This window comes from Anolis sagrei, chromosome 2 (assembly GCF_037176765.1).
Source record: "Anolis sagrei isolate rAnoSag1 chromosome 2, rAnoSag1.mat, whole genome shotgun sequence".
NCBI classification, from domain to species: domain Eukaryota; kingdom Metazoa; phylum Chordata; class Lepidosauria; order Squamata; family Dactyloidae; genus Anolis; species Anolis sagrei.
In genome coordinates, this window is record NC_090022.1 from 14,321,129 (window position 1) to 14,338,473 (window position 17,345).

A 17,345-nucleotide genomic window follows, 5' to 3' on the forward strand; every position below is an offset into this window, starting at 1 on the left:
ACACCAGACAACTCACACAGGCGAGCAGCTGTACAAGTGCTCTGAGTGTGGGAGGCGGTTCTGTGACCGGCTCCGACTGAGTCAGCATCAGAGGGTCCACATGGGCGAGAGACCATTCGAATGCTCCTGGTGCCGGAAGCGATTCGGTCGGAAAGGGAACCTCACCATCCACCAGAAAGTCCACACCGGGGAGAAGCCGTTCGTGTGCTCCGAGTGCGGCAAGAGCTTTGGCGAAAAGGCCAAGCTGATCCGACATGAGAGGATCCACACGGGAGAAAAGCCATTCGCGTGTTTGATGTGTGGGAAAAGTTTTAATCAGCGTGAAACCTTGATGAGGCACCTGCGAGTCCATACGGGAGAGAAACCTTACAACTGTCTGGAGTGCGGGGAACATTTTGCTCAAAAAGAGACACTGCTTAGACATCAGAGAATCCACAAGGGAGAAAACAACAATTGTGTTCCATAAAGGGGGAATAGGGGTGCATCTGCACCAAGTAGGGGCAAACCCAGGCCTGGGGGCCAGATGCAGCCCCTTGGGCGCTTTTCTCAGGCCCTCCTCTCTTTCACCATCCTATTCTTCCTTCCATCTCTCTTTCCTTCCCTCTTTCTCCTTCCACCCTTTCTTCCTGTCCTCTCTCCCTCTTTCTCTTCCCTACCTTCCATCCCTTTGTCTGTCTTTCTCTCTTTCCTCCCTCCATTTCCTCTTTCTCCCTCCTTCCATTCCCTTCCATTCCCTTCCACCCTTTTGTCCTTCCTTCCCTTCTTCCTTCCCTCCCTCCCTCCCTCCCTCCCGCCTTCCTTCCTTCCTTCCTTCCTTCCTTCCTTCCTTCCTTCCCTCCTTCCTTCCTTCCTTTCGTCCTTCCCTCCCTTTTGTTTTTTTTGCTTACCTCCCTTCCTTCCCTTCCTCTTTCTCCTTCCATCCTTCTCTTCCACCATTTCGTCCTTTTTCCTCCCTCTCATCCTCTTTCTCCTTCCTTCCCTTTTGTCTTTCCTTCCTTCTCTTTCCTTTATCCTTCCCTTCCTTCATCCCTTTCTCCTGCCCTTCCTTCCTTCCTCCTATACAGCCTTCTCTTCCTCCCTCCCTCCTGTCTCTTCTCCTTTCCTTCTCCCCTTCCACACTTTCATCCCTCCTTCCCTCACTACTTCTTTCTCCGTCCATCCTTCCCTTCCACCATTTCGTCCTTTCTTCCCTCTCGCCCACTTTCTCCTTCCTTCCTTCCTTCCTTCCTTCCTTCCTTCCTTCCTTCCTTCCCTTTTGTCTTTCCTTCCTTCTCCTTCCTTTAGCCTTCCCTCCATCCCGTCCATCCTTCTCTTCCTCCCTCCCTTCCTTCTCTTTTTCCTTCCTCATTCCCTTCCACCCTTTCATCTCTCTTTCCTTCCCTTATGTCTTTCCTTCGTTTCCTCCCTCCTCCCCCCCCTTCTTTCTCCTTCCATCCTTCCCTTCCTCCCTTCTGTCCTTCCCTTTCTTCCTTCCATCACTGGGCAGCCAGTCCTCCTAGCAAGGAGTACTAGCATGTGGCTCCCATGTTAGAAAGTTTGCCCATGCCTGATCTACACTCTAGAGTTAATGCAGTTTGACATCTCAATGGAATCTTGGGATTTGTAGTTTGGTGGGTCACCAACACTCTTTGGTAGAGAAAGCTAAAGTCTTGTATAACTAACTCCCATGATCCCATAGCTTTAAACAAAGGTGGTTAAAGTGGTGTCAAACTGCATTAATTTACTGTGTAGAGGTTTGGATAAAATGCGGTGTGGATCAAGTGTAGTTTGATGGCCATATGTAGCTCTTGGGACCCCCAAACCCCCCAGATATTTTTGAACCAATTTTCAGGTGATTTTTTCCCCCATCACTGCCTGGAAAAGACAAAAAAAGAAATTATAATTCAAGAAACTTGTTTGTTTGCCAGTTTTTTCCTGAATCAACCATCGCATAGACAAAAGATGCCTTCATATTTTGTCTGGTGTCATTGAACAGTCAATGCAATGAACCCACAGTTGTACAAATTCTCAAAAAATGCCCGTTATTTTTTAAATGGGTGTGCAGAATGAAGGCAAGAAACTTTTAAAAAGTCAAATATGCCTTGCAAAGAAAGTGCTTGAAAATGGTTGGAATTTTCTCAAACTTTTCGATGGGTAAAAGAGAGCTGACTTTGCAACAACTTTGGGGGAAAGTTTTGTTTGGTTTCAAAACCAAATGGTGCACTTGGAAGAGATTTAACGAGAAAGAGAAGGACAATGGCTTCAGATGACAATACCGAACTCTTACACTTTCGGTGATACTCACTTGTGTTTCGTAACTCTTCAGGTTGTATTGTTTTGTGGACAGTTGGCCCAGTTTGCCTCTCTTTGTCAATTGGCTGTCGTTGGTTTGTTTGTATTACAGCTACTCTAATTCTAATGCAAATGTGCAAGACTTCTGTACTCCAACGTGGTGAATGAAGAGTTTCAAATGGAATAGAAAGCTTTGCTAGATCTGTGTGTACGTTTACATTTTCAAATGCATATCCTATTTTTGCTAAGATGCTTATCACTACATTTCGCAAATGGACTATCAAGTTCAAAGTACAATACAGTAGAGTCTTGCTTATCCAACATAAACGGGCCGGCAGAATGTCAGATAAACGAAAATGTTAGATAATACAGAGTCTCCTACTGTTACCCGCTCGACGCAGTGCTAGACATCTAGTATACTAACAATAGAGACTTTCCTCCGCTTGCTTTTCCCTGCTTCTCGTCCCTGGCCTCGGCTCAAGCCAGAGAAGCCAGTTTTAAACCAGAGAAGGAAGGAATTTCCAAGCCTTGGCTCAAGCCAGAGAAACCAGTTTTAAAACCAGTTTTAAACCAGAGAAGGAAGGAATTTCCTCCACTTGCTTTTCCCTACTTCTGGTCCCTGGCCTCAGCTCAAGCCAGAGAAGTCAGTTTTAAAGCCAGAGAAGGAATTTCCTGACCTCGGCTCAAGCCAGAGAAGCCAGTTTTAAACCAGAGAAGGAAGGAATGTCCTCCACTTGCTTTTCCCTGCTTCTGGCCTCGGCTCAAGCCAGAGAAGCCAGTTTTAAACCAGAGAAGGAAGGAATTTCCAGGCCTTGGCTCAAGCCAGAGAAGCCAGTTTTAAAGCCAGTTTTAAACCAGAGAAGGAAGGAATTTCCTCCGCTTGCTTTTCCCTACTTCTGGTCCCTGGCCTCAGCTCAAGCCAGAGAAGTCAGTTTTAAACCAGAGAAGGAAGGAATTTCCTGACCTCGGCTCAAGCCAGAGAAGCCAGTTTTAAACCAGAGAAGGAAGGAATGTCCTCCACTTGCTTTTCCCTGCTTCTGGTCCCTGGCCTCGGCTCAAGCCAGAGAAGCCAGTTTTAAACCAGAGAAGGAAGGAATTTCCTGACTTCGGCTCAAGCCAGAGAAGCCAGTTTTAAACCAGAGAAGGAAGGAATTTCCTCCACTTGCTTTTCCCTGCTTCTGGTCCCTGGCCTCGGCTCAAGCCAGAGAAGCCAGTTTTAAACCAGGGAAGGAAGGAATTTCCTGCCTCAGCTCAAGCCAGAGAAGCCAGTTTCAAAGCCAGAGAAGCCAGTTTTAAACCAGAGAAAGAAGGAATTTCCTCCGCTTGCTTTTCCCTGCTTCTGGAGTAAAACAACTACTTTCAAAGTAAAGATCACCCAATGAAACAGGAAATCACACTTTCAAACCATTAACAAAAGGCTTCAGTAGTATCTGAAGTTTTGAAAAGTTTTGACATATTTTCTGTGAAAATCGGAATTGACTTTAGAATTGAACCACCAGCACCCCCTACATCCAAAACGAGTTTTGAACCATCTTTTTGATCAACCAAGCCTAAAAGGGAGGCGTCGGGTAACAGCATCAGCTAAGATGGAAGGTTGGATAAGCTTGGATAAGCAAGACTGTCTGTGGAGAATACACCCCAAAACTTATGATAGTAGAAACGGGGAAATGGATAATTGGGAACCCATATTGAAATGAATAAATTCTGCTGGAAGTTACCATAATCATTTTGGAGGACCTAGAACATTTCTAGAGGGAACCATTTTGTCTGATGCAAATTAGTGAAACCATGGAACAAGAGCACAACAACAGAGAGGAAACAAACAAGGACATCTAATCACCTCTCAACAAAAGTTTGCTCTAGACACTGTCAGGCCATTATATGCTAATCAAGGTGGTCAGTTGAAACATTCACACTTAGCTCCAGCAGACAAGAGTCCTTTGTCTCACCCTGGTCATTCCACAGATATATAAACCCTTTTTCCTAGTTCCAACAGACCTCACTACCTCTGAGGATGCTTGCCATAGATGCAGGCGAAACGTCAGGAGAGAATGCCTCTAGACCATGGCCATATAGCCCAAAAAAACCTACAACAACCCATGGAACAAGAGTTGCATTGTGCAAGGATCGTGGCTGAATTGTCTGGACGAAGCAACCTTAACAATCTGGATGCTTTGTGGTTTAGTTTCCTAGCTGTGTAAATGGGGTGAGGCAGAACTGGGTGCTGCATTGCCTATGTATGACATCCCTTATGTAGTCCTCCTTCCCTTCCTCAGCATTGCTTATTACAATTTACATATGTGTACATTAGGAAGAACATTAGGAAGAGTTGCAAGCTGGGTAGATATGGGGAATGCCATGGATGTAGCATATCTGGATTTCAGGAAGGCCTTCCTTCAACAAGGTCCTCCATGACCTTCTGGCAAACGAACTAGGGAAATGTGGACTAGGCAAAACTATGGTTCGGTGGATCTGTAATTGGTTATGCAAACGAATGCAGAAGGTGATTCTTCCCAATGCTTCCTCTTCATCCTGGAAAGAAGTGACAAGTGGAGTGCCATAAACAGGGCCCGGTCTTGTTAAACATCTTTATTAATGACTTAGATGAAGGGTTAGAAGGCAGGATCATCAAGTTTGCAGACAACACCCAATTGGGAGGGAGAGCTAATACTCCAGAAGACAGGAGCAGAATTCGAAACGATCACAGATTAGAGAGATGATTGGCCAAAACTAACAAAATGAAGTTCAGCAGTGACAAATGCAAGATACTCCACTTAGACAGAAAAAAAAATGAAATGCAAAAATATAGAATGGGGGATGATCCCTGGCTCGATAGCACTAGGTGTGAAAAAGATCTTGGGTTCCTTGTGGACAGGAAGGTGAACATGAGCCAAAAATATCATGTGGCAGCTAAAAAAGGCAATGGGATTTTGTCCTGCATCAATAGGAGTCTAGTGTCTAGATCCAGGGAAGTCATGCTCCCCATGCTCTATTCTGTCTTGTTGAGACCACACCTGGAATCACACTGTGTCCAATTCTGGGCACTGCAGTTGAAGGGAGATGTTGACAAGCTGTGTCCAGAGGAGGGTGACTGACATAATCAAGGGTCTGGAGAACAAGCCCTATGAGGAGCGGCTTAAAGAGCTGGGCATGTTTAGCCTTCAGAAACGAAGGTTGAGAGGAGACAGGATGAGGGCCATGGATAAAGATATGAGGAGAAGTCATAGGGAGAGAAAGGAGCAGAGTTGTTTTCTGTTGCCCTGGAGACTAGGATGCGGTGTAATGGCTTCAAACTACAGGAAAGAAGATTCCACCTGAACATGAGGAAGAACTTCCTGACTGTGAGAGCTGTTAGGCAGTGGAACTCTCTGCCCTGGAGTGTGGTGGAGGTTCTTTCTTTGGAGGCTTTTAAGCAGAGGCTGGATGGTCATCTGTCGGGGATGCTTTGGATGCAGTTTTCCTGTTTATTGGCTGGGGATTGGAGGCCCACAAGGTCTCTTCCAAATCAATGATTCTATTATTCCTAGACCATAAAAGCTGTTCAACAGTGGAACGCTCTGCCTCGGAGGTTCCTTCTTTAGAAGCTTTTAAGCAGAGGCTGGATGGCCATCTGTCAGGGATGCTTTGCTTGTGCTTTTCTTGCATGGATGGCCCCTGGGAGTCTCTTCTTTGACTATATGATTATGTTTCTGTTGTAGTTCAGCCATACAGATCCAAAGGTAATACAGCCCAAAATAGCCAAAAATCATAAGTATAGCATAGTCCACAAGCAAAAAGGTATACTTAGTAAAACTTGAGCAGGAATATAAAAACAAGAACATAGAAAACTTCCAGGATACTTAAATCCAAAACTAATTCTTGACTTGAAACAAGAACCAGAGACCTAGGCCTAGTTTCTCACTTGAATGCCATGTTGCCTGAACTAACTCTTAGGTAAACAACCTGCTAACAGGCATCCATGAAATAATGCCGTTTCCCACAAATTCTCTCTCCAATTTTCCCACGCAATTGGTCTGGAAACGTATAGGAAAAGATGAAGGCTGAATTCCAGATGGAGAGACTCATTTGGGAAAGCCATGCCCCTGAGTCTGGAGATCTCTCGTTCATAGAGTTGCCGTAAATCAAAGCCGACTTGATGGCGGTCAACAACAACAAAGTGCCGTTCCCATTTCACGTAGGGTCAGAAACATTCTGGGAAATCAAAAGATACCCGATGCGACTGCGGTTTTGAGTTGACACACATTTGACAGTTGTCTATCCAATCCTTTGTTGTGTGTTGGCAAGAGGAGGAAGTAAACAAAACGGAAACTAGATGGGAAGCAATGAGGAAAGGATGGAGAAAGATGAGAGAGTTAGTTATGGGGCTAAATTGGCAAGACTGCAGGAACAGGGATACATGGGAAGGAAATAGGCCCCTTCTACTTCCATATAAAATCCAGATTATCTACTTTGAACTGGATTATATGGCAGTGTAGACTTATTATTATTATTATTATTATTATTATTATTATTAATTTTATCTTGCTTTTCTCCCATGGGTGGGATTCAAAGCTGCATATAACCCAGTACAAAGAAAATAACGTGGATTGGGTTGTTGTAGGCTTTTTTGGGCTATATGGCCATGTTCTAGAGGCATTCTCTCCTGACGTTTCGCCTGCATCTATGGCAAGCATCCTCTGACCTACAAAACCCAGTTATTCCGGCCACGAAAGCCTTCGACAATATAATAATGTGGATTATCTGCTCCTGGATTATATGGCAGTGCAGAAGGGGTCAGAGTTGGGCCTGTTTTGTGGTAGTAAAGAGTACCTCTGAGCATGTGCTGAATGCCATACTGAGTAGGAGATGCAAAATAACATGCCTGTTAATCATGACTAATGTGTGGACTTTCAAAGACATGTTCGGGGTGCATCACTGTAGAATTAACACACTTTGACACCACTTTAACCTCCCTGGCTTAATGCTATGGAACCTTGGGAGTTGTAGTTTTGCAAGGTCCTTCAGCTTTACCTTACAAAGTGCTGGTGCCTTGCCAAACTACAGCTCCCAGTATTCGCATAGCATTGCGGCACAGCAGTTAATGTGGGGCCTAAACTGCATTACTTCCATTGTGGAGTGCACTCTTTTATTTTCAACCTGGAGGAATTTATTACCATGGGAGTGCATCTATTCCACACTGTATGATTAATGCAATTTAGCCCCACATTTACTGCTGTGCTGCAATGCTATGGGAATACTGGGAATTGTAGTTTGGTGAGACACCAGCACTTTGTAAGGTAAGGCTGAAGGGCCTTGCAAAACTACAACTCCCAAGGTTCCATAGCATTGAGACATGGAGGTTAAAGTGGTGTCAAAGTGCCTTAATTCTACAGTGATGCACTCTGAACATGCCTGTGGGATTTGTAGTTTGGCATGGCACCAGCGCATTCTGTCAGGTAAGGCTGAAGGACCTTGTAAGACCACAACTCCCAAGGTTCCATAGCATTGAGCTACGGAGGTTAAAGTGCTCTCAATATGTGTTAATTCTACAGTGATGCCTGCGGGACTTGTAGTTTGGCATGGCACCAGCACATTCTGTCAGATAAGGCTGAATGACCTTGTAAAACGACAACTCCCAAGGTTCCATAGCATTGAGCCATGGAGGTTAAAGCAGTGTCAAAGTGAGTTAATGCTACAGTGATGCACCTGAATATGCCTGTGGGATTTGTAGTTCCATAGCATTGAGCCATGGAGGTTAAAGTGGTCTCAAGGTGTGTTAATTCTACAGTGATGCCTGCGGGACTTGTAGTTTGGCACCAGCACATTCTGTCATAGAATCATAGAATCAAAGATTTGGAAGAGACCTCATGGGCCATCCGGTCCAACCCCATTCTGCCAAGAAGCAGGAATATTGCATTCAAATTACCCCTGACAGATGGCCATCCAGCCTCTGTTTAAAAGCTTCCAAAGAAGGAGCCTCCACCACACTCCGGGGCAGAGAGTTCCACTGCTGAACGGCTCTCACAGTCAGGAAGTTCTTCCTTATGTTCAGATGGAATCTCCTCTCTTGTAGTTGTCAGGTAAGACTGAAGGACCTTGTAAAACTACAACTCCCAAGGTTCCATAGCATTGAGCATGGAGGTTAACTGCTCTGCCCCAATGCTATGGAATACTGGGATTTGTAGTTAGGTGAGATTTGTAGTTAGGTGAGACACCCCCCCCCCCCCCAATCACTCTTTGGCAGAGAGGGCTTGTTAAACTACACCTCCCAGGACCGGTGGCTCAGCCTCCTTTGCTCCAAAGCGGTGCCTCTACTGCAGGAATGCTGAAGGACCTTGTAAAACTACAACTCCCAAGGTTCCATAGCATTGGGCATGGAGGTTAACTGCTCTGCCCCAATGCTATGGAATACTGGGATTTGTAGTTAGGTGAGATTTGTAGTTAGTTGAGACCCCCCCCCCCCCCCATCACTCTTTGGCAGAGAGAGCTTGTCAAACTACAGCTCCCAGGATCAGTGGTTCAGCCTCCTTTGCTCCAAAGCGGTGCCTCTACTGCAGGAATGCTGAAGGACCTTGTAAAACTACAACTCCCAAGGTTCCATAGCATTGGGCATGGAGGTTAACTGCTTTGCCCCAATGCTATGGAATACTGGGATTTGTAGTTAGGTGAGATTTGTAGTTAGGTGAGACCCCCCCATCACTCTTTGGCAGAGAGGGCTTATCAAACTACACATCCCAGGACCGGTGGCTCAGCCTCCTTTGCTCCAAAGCGGTGCCTCTGCTGCAGGAATGCTGGCTCAGTCTCCGCGCAAAGGCTCCTGGGAAATGTAGTCCCCGAGCCTCGCTTGGAACGCCCGCACCAAGCGCCTGGCCTGCTTTGGAAAACTACAACCCCCAGAGTTCCTTGTCGGGGGAGCTTGGAGTGGTCTTAAGTTTGCAAATACAGAAAAGCATTCCTGATTCAGAACCCCAGGACTGGGAAGGCAGCCTTGGATCAGAGATACATACATAAGATAATATGTATCTTATTTACTCCATAGAGGATTTGCTGCCTGGGAAGCCCAGAAGGGGAGGGGAGGAGGAGAAGGGGGATGGTACTTTGCACATGCTCAGAGGCCTTCCCGAATAAAACGTTGACGCCCCGGAAAGCTTGTGTTTCCCTTTCCGTCCTGGCTTGGGTTTGGGGGGGAAGGGGGCTTCTCCTCCTCGCCATTCTGGGAGGAGATTGCAGAAAGGGAGGCGCTCTGCACATGCTCAGAGGCACTGCAGCCTTGAGGATCCCTTCCTAGCAGCCAAATCCCCTGCTAGGTTCTTGGAGAGAGAAAGAGAGGCCGATCTTCATCATTTCTGTACTCTGCACATGCTCAGAGGCATATTATTAGAACAAAACCATTTTGCCTATTGGGGATCTTATCTGGTTGCTTTACCTTCTCCTCTTCTTCCAAACAGGTAGGTTTTTCCAAGTGAGGGATGAGGGAGTTGGGTGTTGGCACTCTGTACATGCTCAGAGGCACCCCCCCCCCCCAAAATTTGGGCATTTGAAGGCCTTGTTATTCTTAATTCCATTTCCAAGCAGGTTGAAGGTTGAAGGGTGGGTGATTGCACTCTGCACATGCTCAGAGGCACTCTTGGCTCCCCCAAAATATGGGAACTCTCCCAAGTCCCATTGGACTCCCAATTTGAGCCCTCCTTGGTGGAAAAGGGTGGGTGATTGCACTCTGCACATGCTCAGGGGCACTCTTTGCTTCCCCAAAATATGGGAACTCTCCAAGTCCCATTGGACTCCCAATTTGAGCCCCCCTTGGTGGAAAAGGGTGGGTGATTGCACTCTGCACATGCTCAGAGGCACTCTTGGCTTACCCCAAAATATAGGGATTCCCAAGTCCCCAAAATGTGGGAACTCTCAAGTCCCATTGAACTCCCAATTTGAGCCCTCCTTGGTGGAAAAGCGTGGGTGATTGCACTCTGCACATGCTCAGAGGCACTCTTGGCTCCCCCAAAATATAGGGATTCCCCCAAGTCCCATTGAACTCCCAATTTCAGCCCGCCTTGGTGGAAAAGGGTGGGTGATTCCACTCTGCACATGCTCAGAGGCACTCTTGGCTCCCCCAAAATATGGGAACTCTGGGGAGTTCAATGGGAAAGTCCCATTGAACTCCCAATTTGAGCCCTCCTTGAGTCTCCTCTATTTTTGTCTTCTTGTTGTTTCCCTTCTCCTTTTCCAAGCCTTGCTTCTTAAGGAAAGGCCGAACGAGTATTGGCACTCTGCACATGCTCAGAGGCACTCTTGGCTTCCCCAAAATATGGGAACTCTCCCAAGTCCCATTGAATCCTAATTTGAGCCCTCCTCTATTTTTGCCTCTTTGGGTCTTTTCTTCTTAATTTCCTTCTCCTTTTCCAAGCCTTGCTTCTTGAGGAAGGATGAACGGGTATTGGCACTCTGCACATGCTCAGAGGCACTCTTTACTTCCCCCCTCCCAAACCCAGCAGGAATTTGTGTCCATCTCTGAGGTTGAAATTCTTTAGCCCCGATTTAATTCAAATTTCAGGTCAGCCTTGATGAAGGGGTGGGTGGGTTGGTGGGTGGGTGATGGCACTCCACACATGCTCAGAGTCACTCTTGACTCCCCCCCCCCCAAACAGCAGGAAATCATGTCCATCTCTGAGGCTGAAACTCTTTAGCCCCAGTTTAATTCAAATTTCAGGTCAACCTTGATGAAGGGTTGGGTGAGTGGGTGGGTGAGTGGGTGGGTGGGTGATGGCACTCTGCACATGCTCAGAGTCACTCTTGACCTACCCCCCAAATGACAGGAAATTGTGTCCATCTCTGAGCCTGAAACTCTTTAGCCCCAATTTAATTCAAATTTCAGGTCAGCCTCGATGAAGGGGTGGGTGGGTTGGTGGGTGGGTGATGGCACTCTGCAGATGCTCAGAGTCACTCTTGACTCCCCCCCCCCCCCAAACAGCAGGAAATCATGTCCATCTCTGAGGCTGAAACTCTTTAGCCCCAATTTAATTCAAATTTCAGGTCAGCCTTGATGAAGGGGTGGGTGGGTTGGTGGGTGGGTGATGGCATTCCGCACATGCTCAGAGTCCCTCTTGACTTACCCCCCCCCCCCCCCAAACAGCAGGAAACCGTGTCCATCTCTGAGCTTGAAACTCTTTAGCCCCAATTCAAATTTCAGGTCAGCTTTGATGAAGGGGTGGGTGAGTGGGTGGCACTCTGTACATGCTCTGAGGCACTCTTTTCTTCTGAAAACAGGGAAATCAGGTCCATCTCTGAGTCTAAAGCTCTTTAAGGACCCTTCCAGACCGGCCCTATATCCCAGGAGCTGATCCAGGTTTTCTGTTTATCCCAGATTATCTGGAAGTGCGGACTCATATAATCCAGATTAAAGCAGAAAACCTGGGATCAGCTCCTGGGATATCGGGCTTGTCTGGAAGGGCCCTAACTCACATCTAACTCAAATTTCAGGTCGGACTTGAACAAGGGGTCGGTGGATGAGCAATGGCACTCTGCACATGCTTAGAGGCACCCCCTCCAAAACAGTGGAAAATCCCAATTCTGAATTGAAATACTTAACTCAAATTCATTCCGTTCTTGTTTGGTATCCTGTTCCTTCTCTATTTTTGCCTCTTTGGGATCTTTTCTGATTGCTTTCCTTCCCCCTTTCCAAGCAGATGCGGCTTGCTTGCTTCTTGGGAAAGGAATGGTAGGTGTTGGCACTCTGCACATTCTCAGAGGCAGTCTTTTCTTCCAGCAACGGGGAAATTGGGCCCAACTCTTTGTTTGACGCTTTTTATTTCCAAAAATGTAACTCAGTTTTCAGCTCATTCTTGGAAAAAAAAAAGGTCATGGCACTCTTCACATGCACAGAGGCACAAATAAAGGAAGTCCGGCCCAAAACTGAGCTGAGGCTCTTTGATCCAAGTGCCGGTCTTTCCTTTGTGTCCTCTTCCTTCCCCTTTTTGTCTTTTCCTCTCCTTTTTCAAGCAGGTAGGTCTTGATGTCAGCCATGCTGGGTGGGCGATGGCACTCTACACATGTTCAGAGGTACTCTTTGCATCCCAAAAAGAGGAGTTCAGGGGCAACATGGAAATATTCCTATTTCTTTTTTTGCAAAATAAAAAATCATAATTTTGCCCATTTATACAAGGTGTCCCATTTTATTATGCCATTATATGTAATGGGACTTGAGCATCCACAGATTTTGGTATCCACAGGGACCCGGGAACCAAACCCCAGTGGATCCCAAGCTCCCACTATAGCGAACAGTTTTTCAAAACTGAAAGGAGCCTTTTACTTATTTTAGCCAATTTTAGAAACTGTTTCTATCTCTACTTCCTTCCCAACAGGATCACCATATTTTCTAGGGAAGCTTCACAGATTGACGATGGATGGTGGAATGGAAAAGGTTGCAGAAGACCGAAAGCAGGTAGGTTGAGAGGGGAAGAGAATGGATTTGTTGAGAACGAAAGAAAAAATATTATATTTTGGAAGCCAGAATGGTATATAATGCCGCTTAAGCGGCTGAGGGAGAAAAGGAAAGGGCCTGAGGCTGTTAGGAATTGTGGGAGTTGAAGTCCAAAACATCTGGAGGGCTCAAGTTGGCCCAGGCCTGTTTTAGACACTTCATTGGCTTCTGTTGCTATACGTTTACTGACCAGACATGCGAGGCAAAGCATGGCTTCTCTTGTAAGTTGCTTATGAAATGTGTTTCCAAATGCAAGACAACCCACCCCCTTAAGCATTACTTATTTTCCTTCCCATTCCTGGTTTCCTGGTAAAGGAGTACTTGGTGGATCTTCAAATGGAAAGGGATGAAGTGGAAGATTACAAAGATGAGTCAAGTGAGCAGAGACCAAAAAAAGATAGCCAAGAACAATCACCAAGCAATTTGTTACTGGTAGGAATTACATTCTCATTTTCAAACACTTTGACCCTATTGCACTAAATTAGGGCCCCATCTCCATTGAGTATGGAGCCCCCGGGTGATGCAGTGGGTTAATCCGCTGAGCTGCTGACCTTGTTGACCAAAAGGTCTCAGGTTCAAATCCAGGGAGCGGCGTGAGCATGCGCTCTCGGCCCCAGCTTCTGCAAAACTAGCAGTTCAAAAACATGCAAATGTGAGTAGATCAATAGGTACTGTTCTAACAGGAAGGTAACGGTGGTCCATGCAGTCATGCTGGCCACATGACCTTGGAGGTGTCTATGGACAACGCTGCCTCTTTGGCTTAGAAATGGAGATGAGCACCAACCCCCAGAGTCGGACACAACTGGGCTTAATGTCAGTGGAAAACCTTTACCTTTACCTCCGCTGAGCGAATAATACAGTTTGAAACCACATTATATGATCACTGTAGTCCCATATAACGTAGTTCAAGCTACAGTATATGGCACTTTTCTGGGGCCTTGCGCCCCCAACTGCCACAAATGTGGATATTTGTTTACAGTCCTGTAAACTTGATGCAGTCCTGCTCACTTTGGCTTGTGGTCTAAAATAATGGTTTATTTAAGCATTTTTTTTCTTTTCTTTTCACTATTTCATGTTGATCGAAAAGAAAAACCAACATGCAACTATTATAAAGTGAGCATACACAATATAAAGCAGGAATGGGAAAACCTAGGCCTGTGGGCCGGATACGGCCCCTTGGGCTCTTCTGAGGCCCTCCTCTCTCTCACCATCCTATTCTTCCTTCCTTCTCGCTTTCCTTCCTCCTTCCCTCCCTTCCCTCCCTCTTTCTCCCTCTCTTCAACCCTCCCTTCCACCTTTTCGTCCTTCCTCCCCTCTTTCCTCCCTCCTCCCTTCTTTCTCCTTCCTTCCTCCCTCCCTCCCTCTTTCCTCCCTCCCTTCTTCCTCTTTCTCCTTCCTTCCTTCCTTCCTTCCCTCCTCCCTCTCTCCCTCCCTCCCCTCTCTTTTTCCTCCCTCCCTCCCTCCCTCCCTTCCTCCCTCCCTCCCTTCCTCCCTCCCTTCCTCCCTCCCTCCCTTTTGTCTTTCCTTCCTTCCCTCTTTCCTCCCTCTTTCTCTCCCTTCCTTCCTTCCTTCCTTCCTTCCTTCCTTCCTTCCTTCCTTCCTTCCCTCCCTCCTTTTTGTCTTTCCTTCCTTCCCTCTTTCCTGCTCCCTTCTCTCTCTTTCTCTCCCCTCCCCCTCTTCCTTCCTTCCTTTCTTCCTTCTTTCCTTCTCTACCTCCCTCCTTCCCTCTTTCTCCTTCCTTCCTTCCCTGCCTCCCTCCCCCTTTCCTTCCTCCCTTCTTCCTCTTTCTCCTTCCTCCCCCCCTCTTCCCCTCTTTCTCCTTCCTTCCTTCCTTCCTTCCCTCCCTCCTTCCCTCTTTCCTCCTCCCTTCTCACTCTTTCTCCTTCCTTCCCTCCTTCCTTCCCTTCCTTCCTTCCTTCCTTCCTTCCCTCCTTTTTTCCTTCTCTCCCTCCCTCTCTCTTTCCTCCCTCCCTCTCTCTTTCCTCCCACCCTTCTTCCTCTTTCTCTTTCCTTCCTTCCCTCCTTCCCTTCTTCCTCTTTCTCCTTCCTTCCTTCCTTCCTTCCTTCCTTCCTTCCCTCCTTCCTTCCTTTTTTCCTTCTCTCCCTCCCTCCCTTCTTCCTCTTTCTCCTTCCTTCCTTCCTTCCTTCCTTCTCTCCTTCCCTCTTTCCTCCTCCTCTCTCCCTCTTTCTACTCTCTTCCATCCTTCCTCCCTCTTTCCTCCTCCCCTCTCCCTCTTTCTCCTCCCTCCCTCCCTTCTTTCCTTCTCTTTTTCCTTCCTCCTTTCCTCTTGGGAGATGTTTGGCTGGGAAAAGGGAAGGTCAAGAGCCATGTTTCAAGATTTAAAAGGAGGGAGGGGGGAAACTGACTTTCTGCTGATCTGAAAACCAGGGCACACGGGAGCAATGATTTCATGTGGCAGGGAAAAAGATGTGTCTGAAAAGATTCTTGAGAATAAGAGCTATTGGAGAGTGGCATTGGTTGGCTCGGAGTGTGGCGAAGTCTCCTCTGGAGGCTTTTCTGCAGAGGCTGTCTGTCGAGAGTGCTTTGATTGTGCCTTCCTGCATGGCAGGGGTCTGGACTGGGTGGCCCTTGGGGGTTCTCTTCCAGCTCTAGGGTTCTAGATCAAGAGTAGGCAATACAGGGTCTCAGGGATGCACTTTTTCTCTCCCATCCACCATCTCATCCTGACCAAGACCAACCCTTTGAGATCCAAACGTTTCCCATCTTTCCTTCCATGACAACACAAAGAACATATAAACAAAACAAAAAAAAACACACTGATGTACAGACATACGCACTTAACATTTGTACTAAAACAAGACTAACGGCCATAAAGACGAATTTACAGACCTCTCGCTCTGTCTCCTTGTTTCTTTAGTTCTGACCAGTCCGTGCTCTTTAAGAAATATACTCACATTTCTACATTTAATGACATACTGCTAGCTCATAAATCCCACAAATAATAAAACTACCATTTCCCACTGGCGCCAGACAGCGATCTCATCTCAGAAGCCAAGCAGGGTCGAGTCTGGTAGAAAATAGAAAACCAGGTCTTGTTCGGAAGAAGGCAAGAGCGAATCACTTCTGAATATGCTTTGAGAAAGCCTTGTCTGTGAAATCCATAGGGTTACCATAAGTTGATAGGTACATTGAAGGCACATACTAATTGTTTACCACGTAGTGGCTAAAATAAAGAGCTTTTTTGGCACTGTGTTTAAAACAGAAACCCACAATGGTACAGTGGGTGAAACCGCTGAGCTGCTGAACTTGCTGACCGAAAGGTCACCAGTTCAAATCCAGGGAGCAGGGTGAGCTTCCACTGTTAGCTCCAGCTTCTGCCAACCTAGCTGTTCGTAAACATGCAAATGTGAATATTTATTTATTATTTATTTATTTACGGCATTTATATGCCACCCTTCTCACCCCAAAGGGGACTCAGAGCAGCTTACAAGATATATACATATATATATACACACACACACACAAACACACAGACATACATACATACAATATATGATTACCAAGATCTGTGGATGCTCAAGTCCCACACACTGTCTGGAGACTGTTATTTATTTATTTATTTTTAGGACATTTATATGCCACTTTTCTCACCCTGAAGGGGACTTAGAGCGGCTTACAAGATATACACACACATACATACATGCATACATACAATATATGAATACCAAAATCTGTGGATGCTCAAGTCCCACACACTGTCTGGAGACAGCTTCTGCCAACCTAGCAGTTTGAAAACATACAAATGTGAATATTATTTATTTATTTATTTATTTATTTAGGACATTTATATCCCACCCTTCTCACCCCAAAGGGGCTCAGAGCGGCTTACAAGATATATATATATATATATATATATATATATATAAAAGGAGCCCCCGGTGGCGCAGTGGGTAAAAGCACTGAGCTGCTGAGCTTGTTGATCGAAAAGTCGCAGGTTCGATTCCGGGGAGCGGCGTGAGCTTCCGCTGTCAGCCCTAGCTTCTGCCAACCTAGCAGTTCGAAAACATGCAAATGTGAGTAGATCAATAGGTACCGCTCCGGCGGGAAGGTAACGGCGCTCCATGCAGTCATGCCGGCCACATGACCTTGGAGGTGTCTATGGACAACGCTGGCTCTTTGGCTTAGAAATGGAGATGAGCACCACACCCCAGAGTCAGACATGACTGGACTTAATGTCAGGGGACTACCTTTACCTACCTTTACCTATATATATTATACACACACACATACAATATAATATATTATTAGCATAGTGCAATATCAGTATTAAATATTACTATATTGTACTATACCGTTATATTAGAATAATATTAGTAATATTACATGTAATATAAATATATGATTATAATATATTATTATTAGTATAATATTTAATTACATTATATTATAAATATTACATGTATATATATTATATTATATTATATTATATTATATTATATTATATTATGTTATATTATATTATATTATTAGCATAGCACAGGAGACAAGATGGAATTGTTCCCTGGCCCCCCTCTCTTCACTCTGGCCCAGAGTGACAGTTGTTGCTGGGGGGAGGGGTCCCCAACTAGATCAATAGATATCGCTCCGGTGGGAAGGTAA

The 17,345-nt window shown here is 46.0% G+C and overlaps 1 protein-coding gene across 1 annotated transcript in view; it reads left to right on the forward strand.

Annotated features, from left to right (window-relative positions):
• LOC132765882 (zinc finger protein 300-like) overlaps positions 1 to 17,345 on the forward strand; it is a 42,526-nt gene that overhangs the window by 9,574 nt on the left and 15,607 nt on the right. The window contains exon 6 of the mRNA XM_060760146.2: positions 12,606 to 12,685. Within this exon, the coding sequence (XP_060616129.2) occupies positions 12,606 to 12,685 (80 nt within the window). The remainder of the gene's footprint in view (positions 1 to 12,605; positions 12,686 to 17,345) is intronic.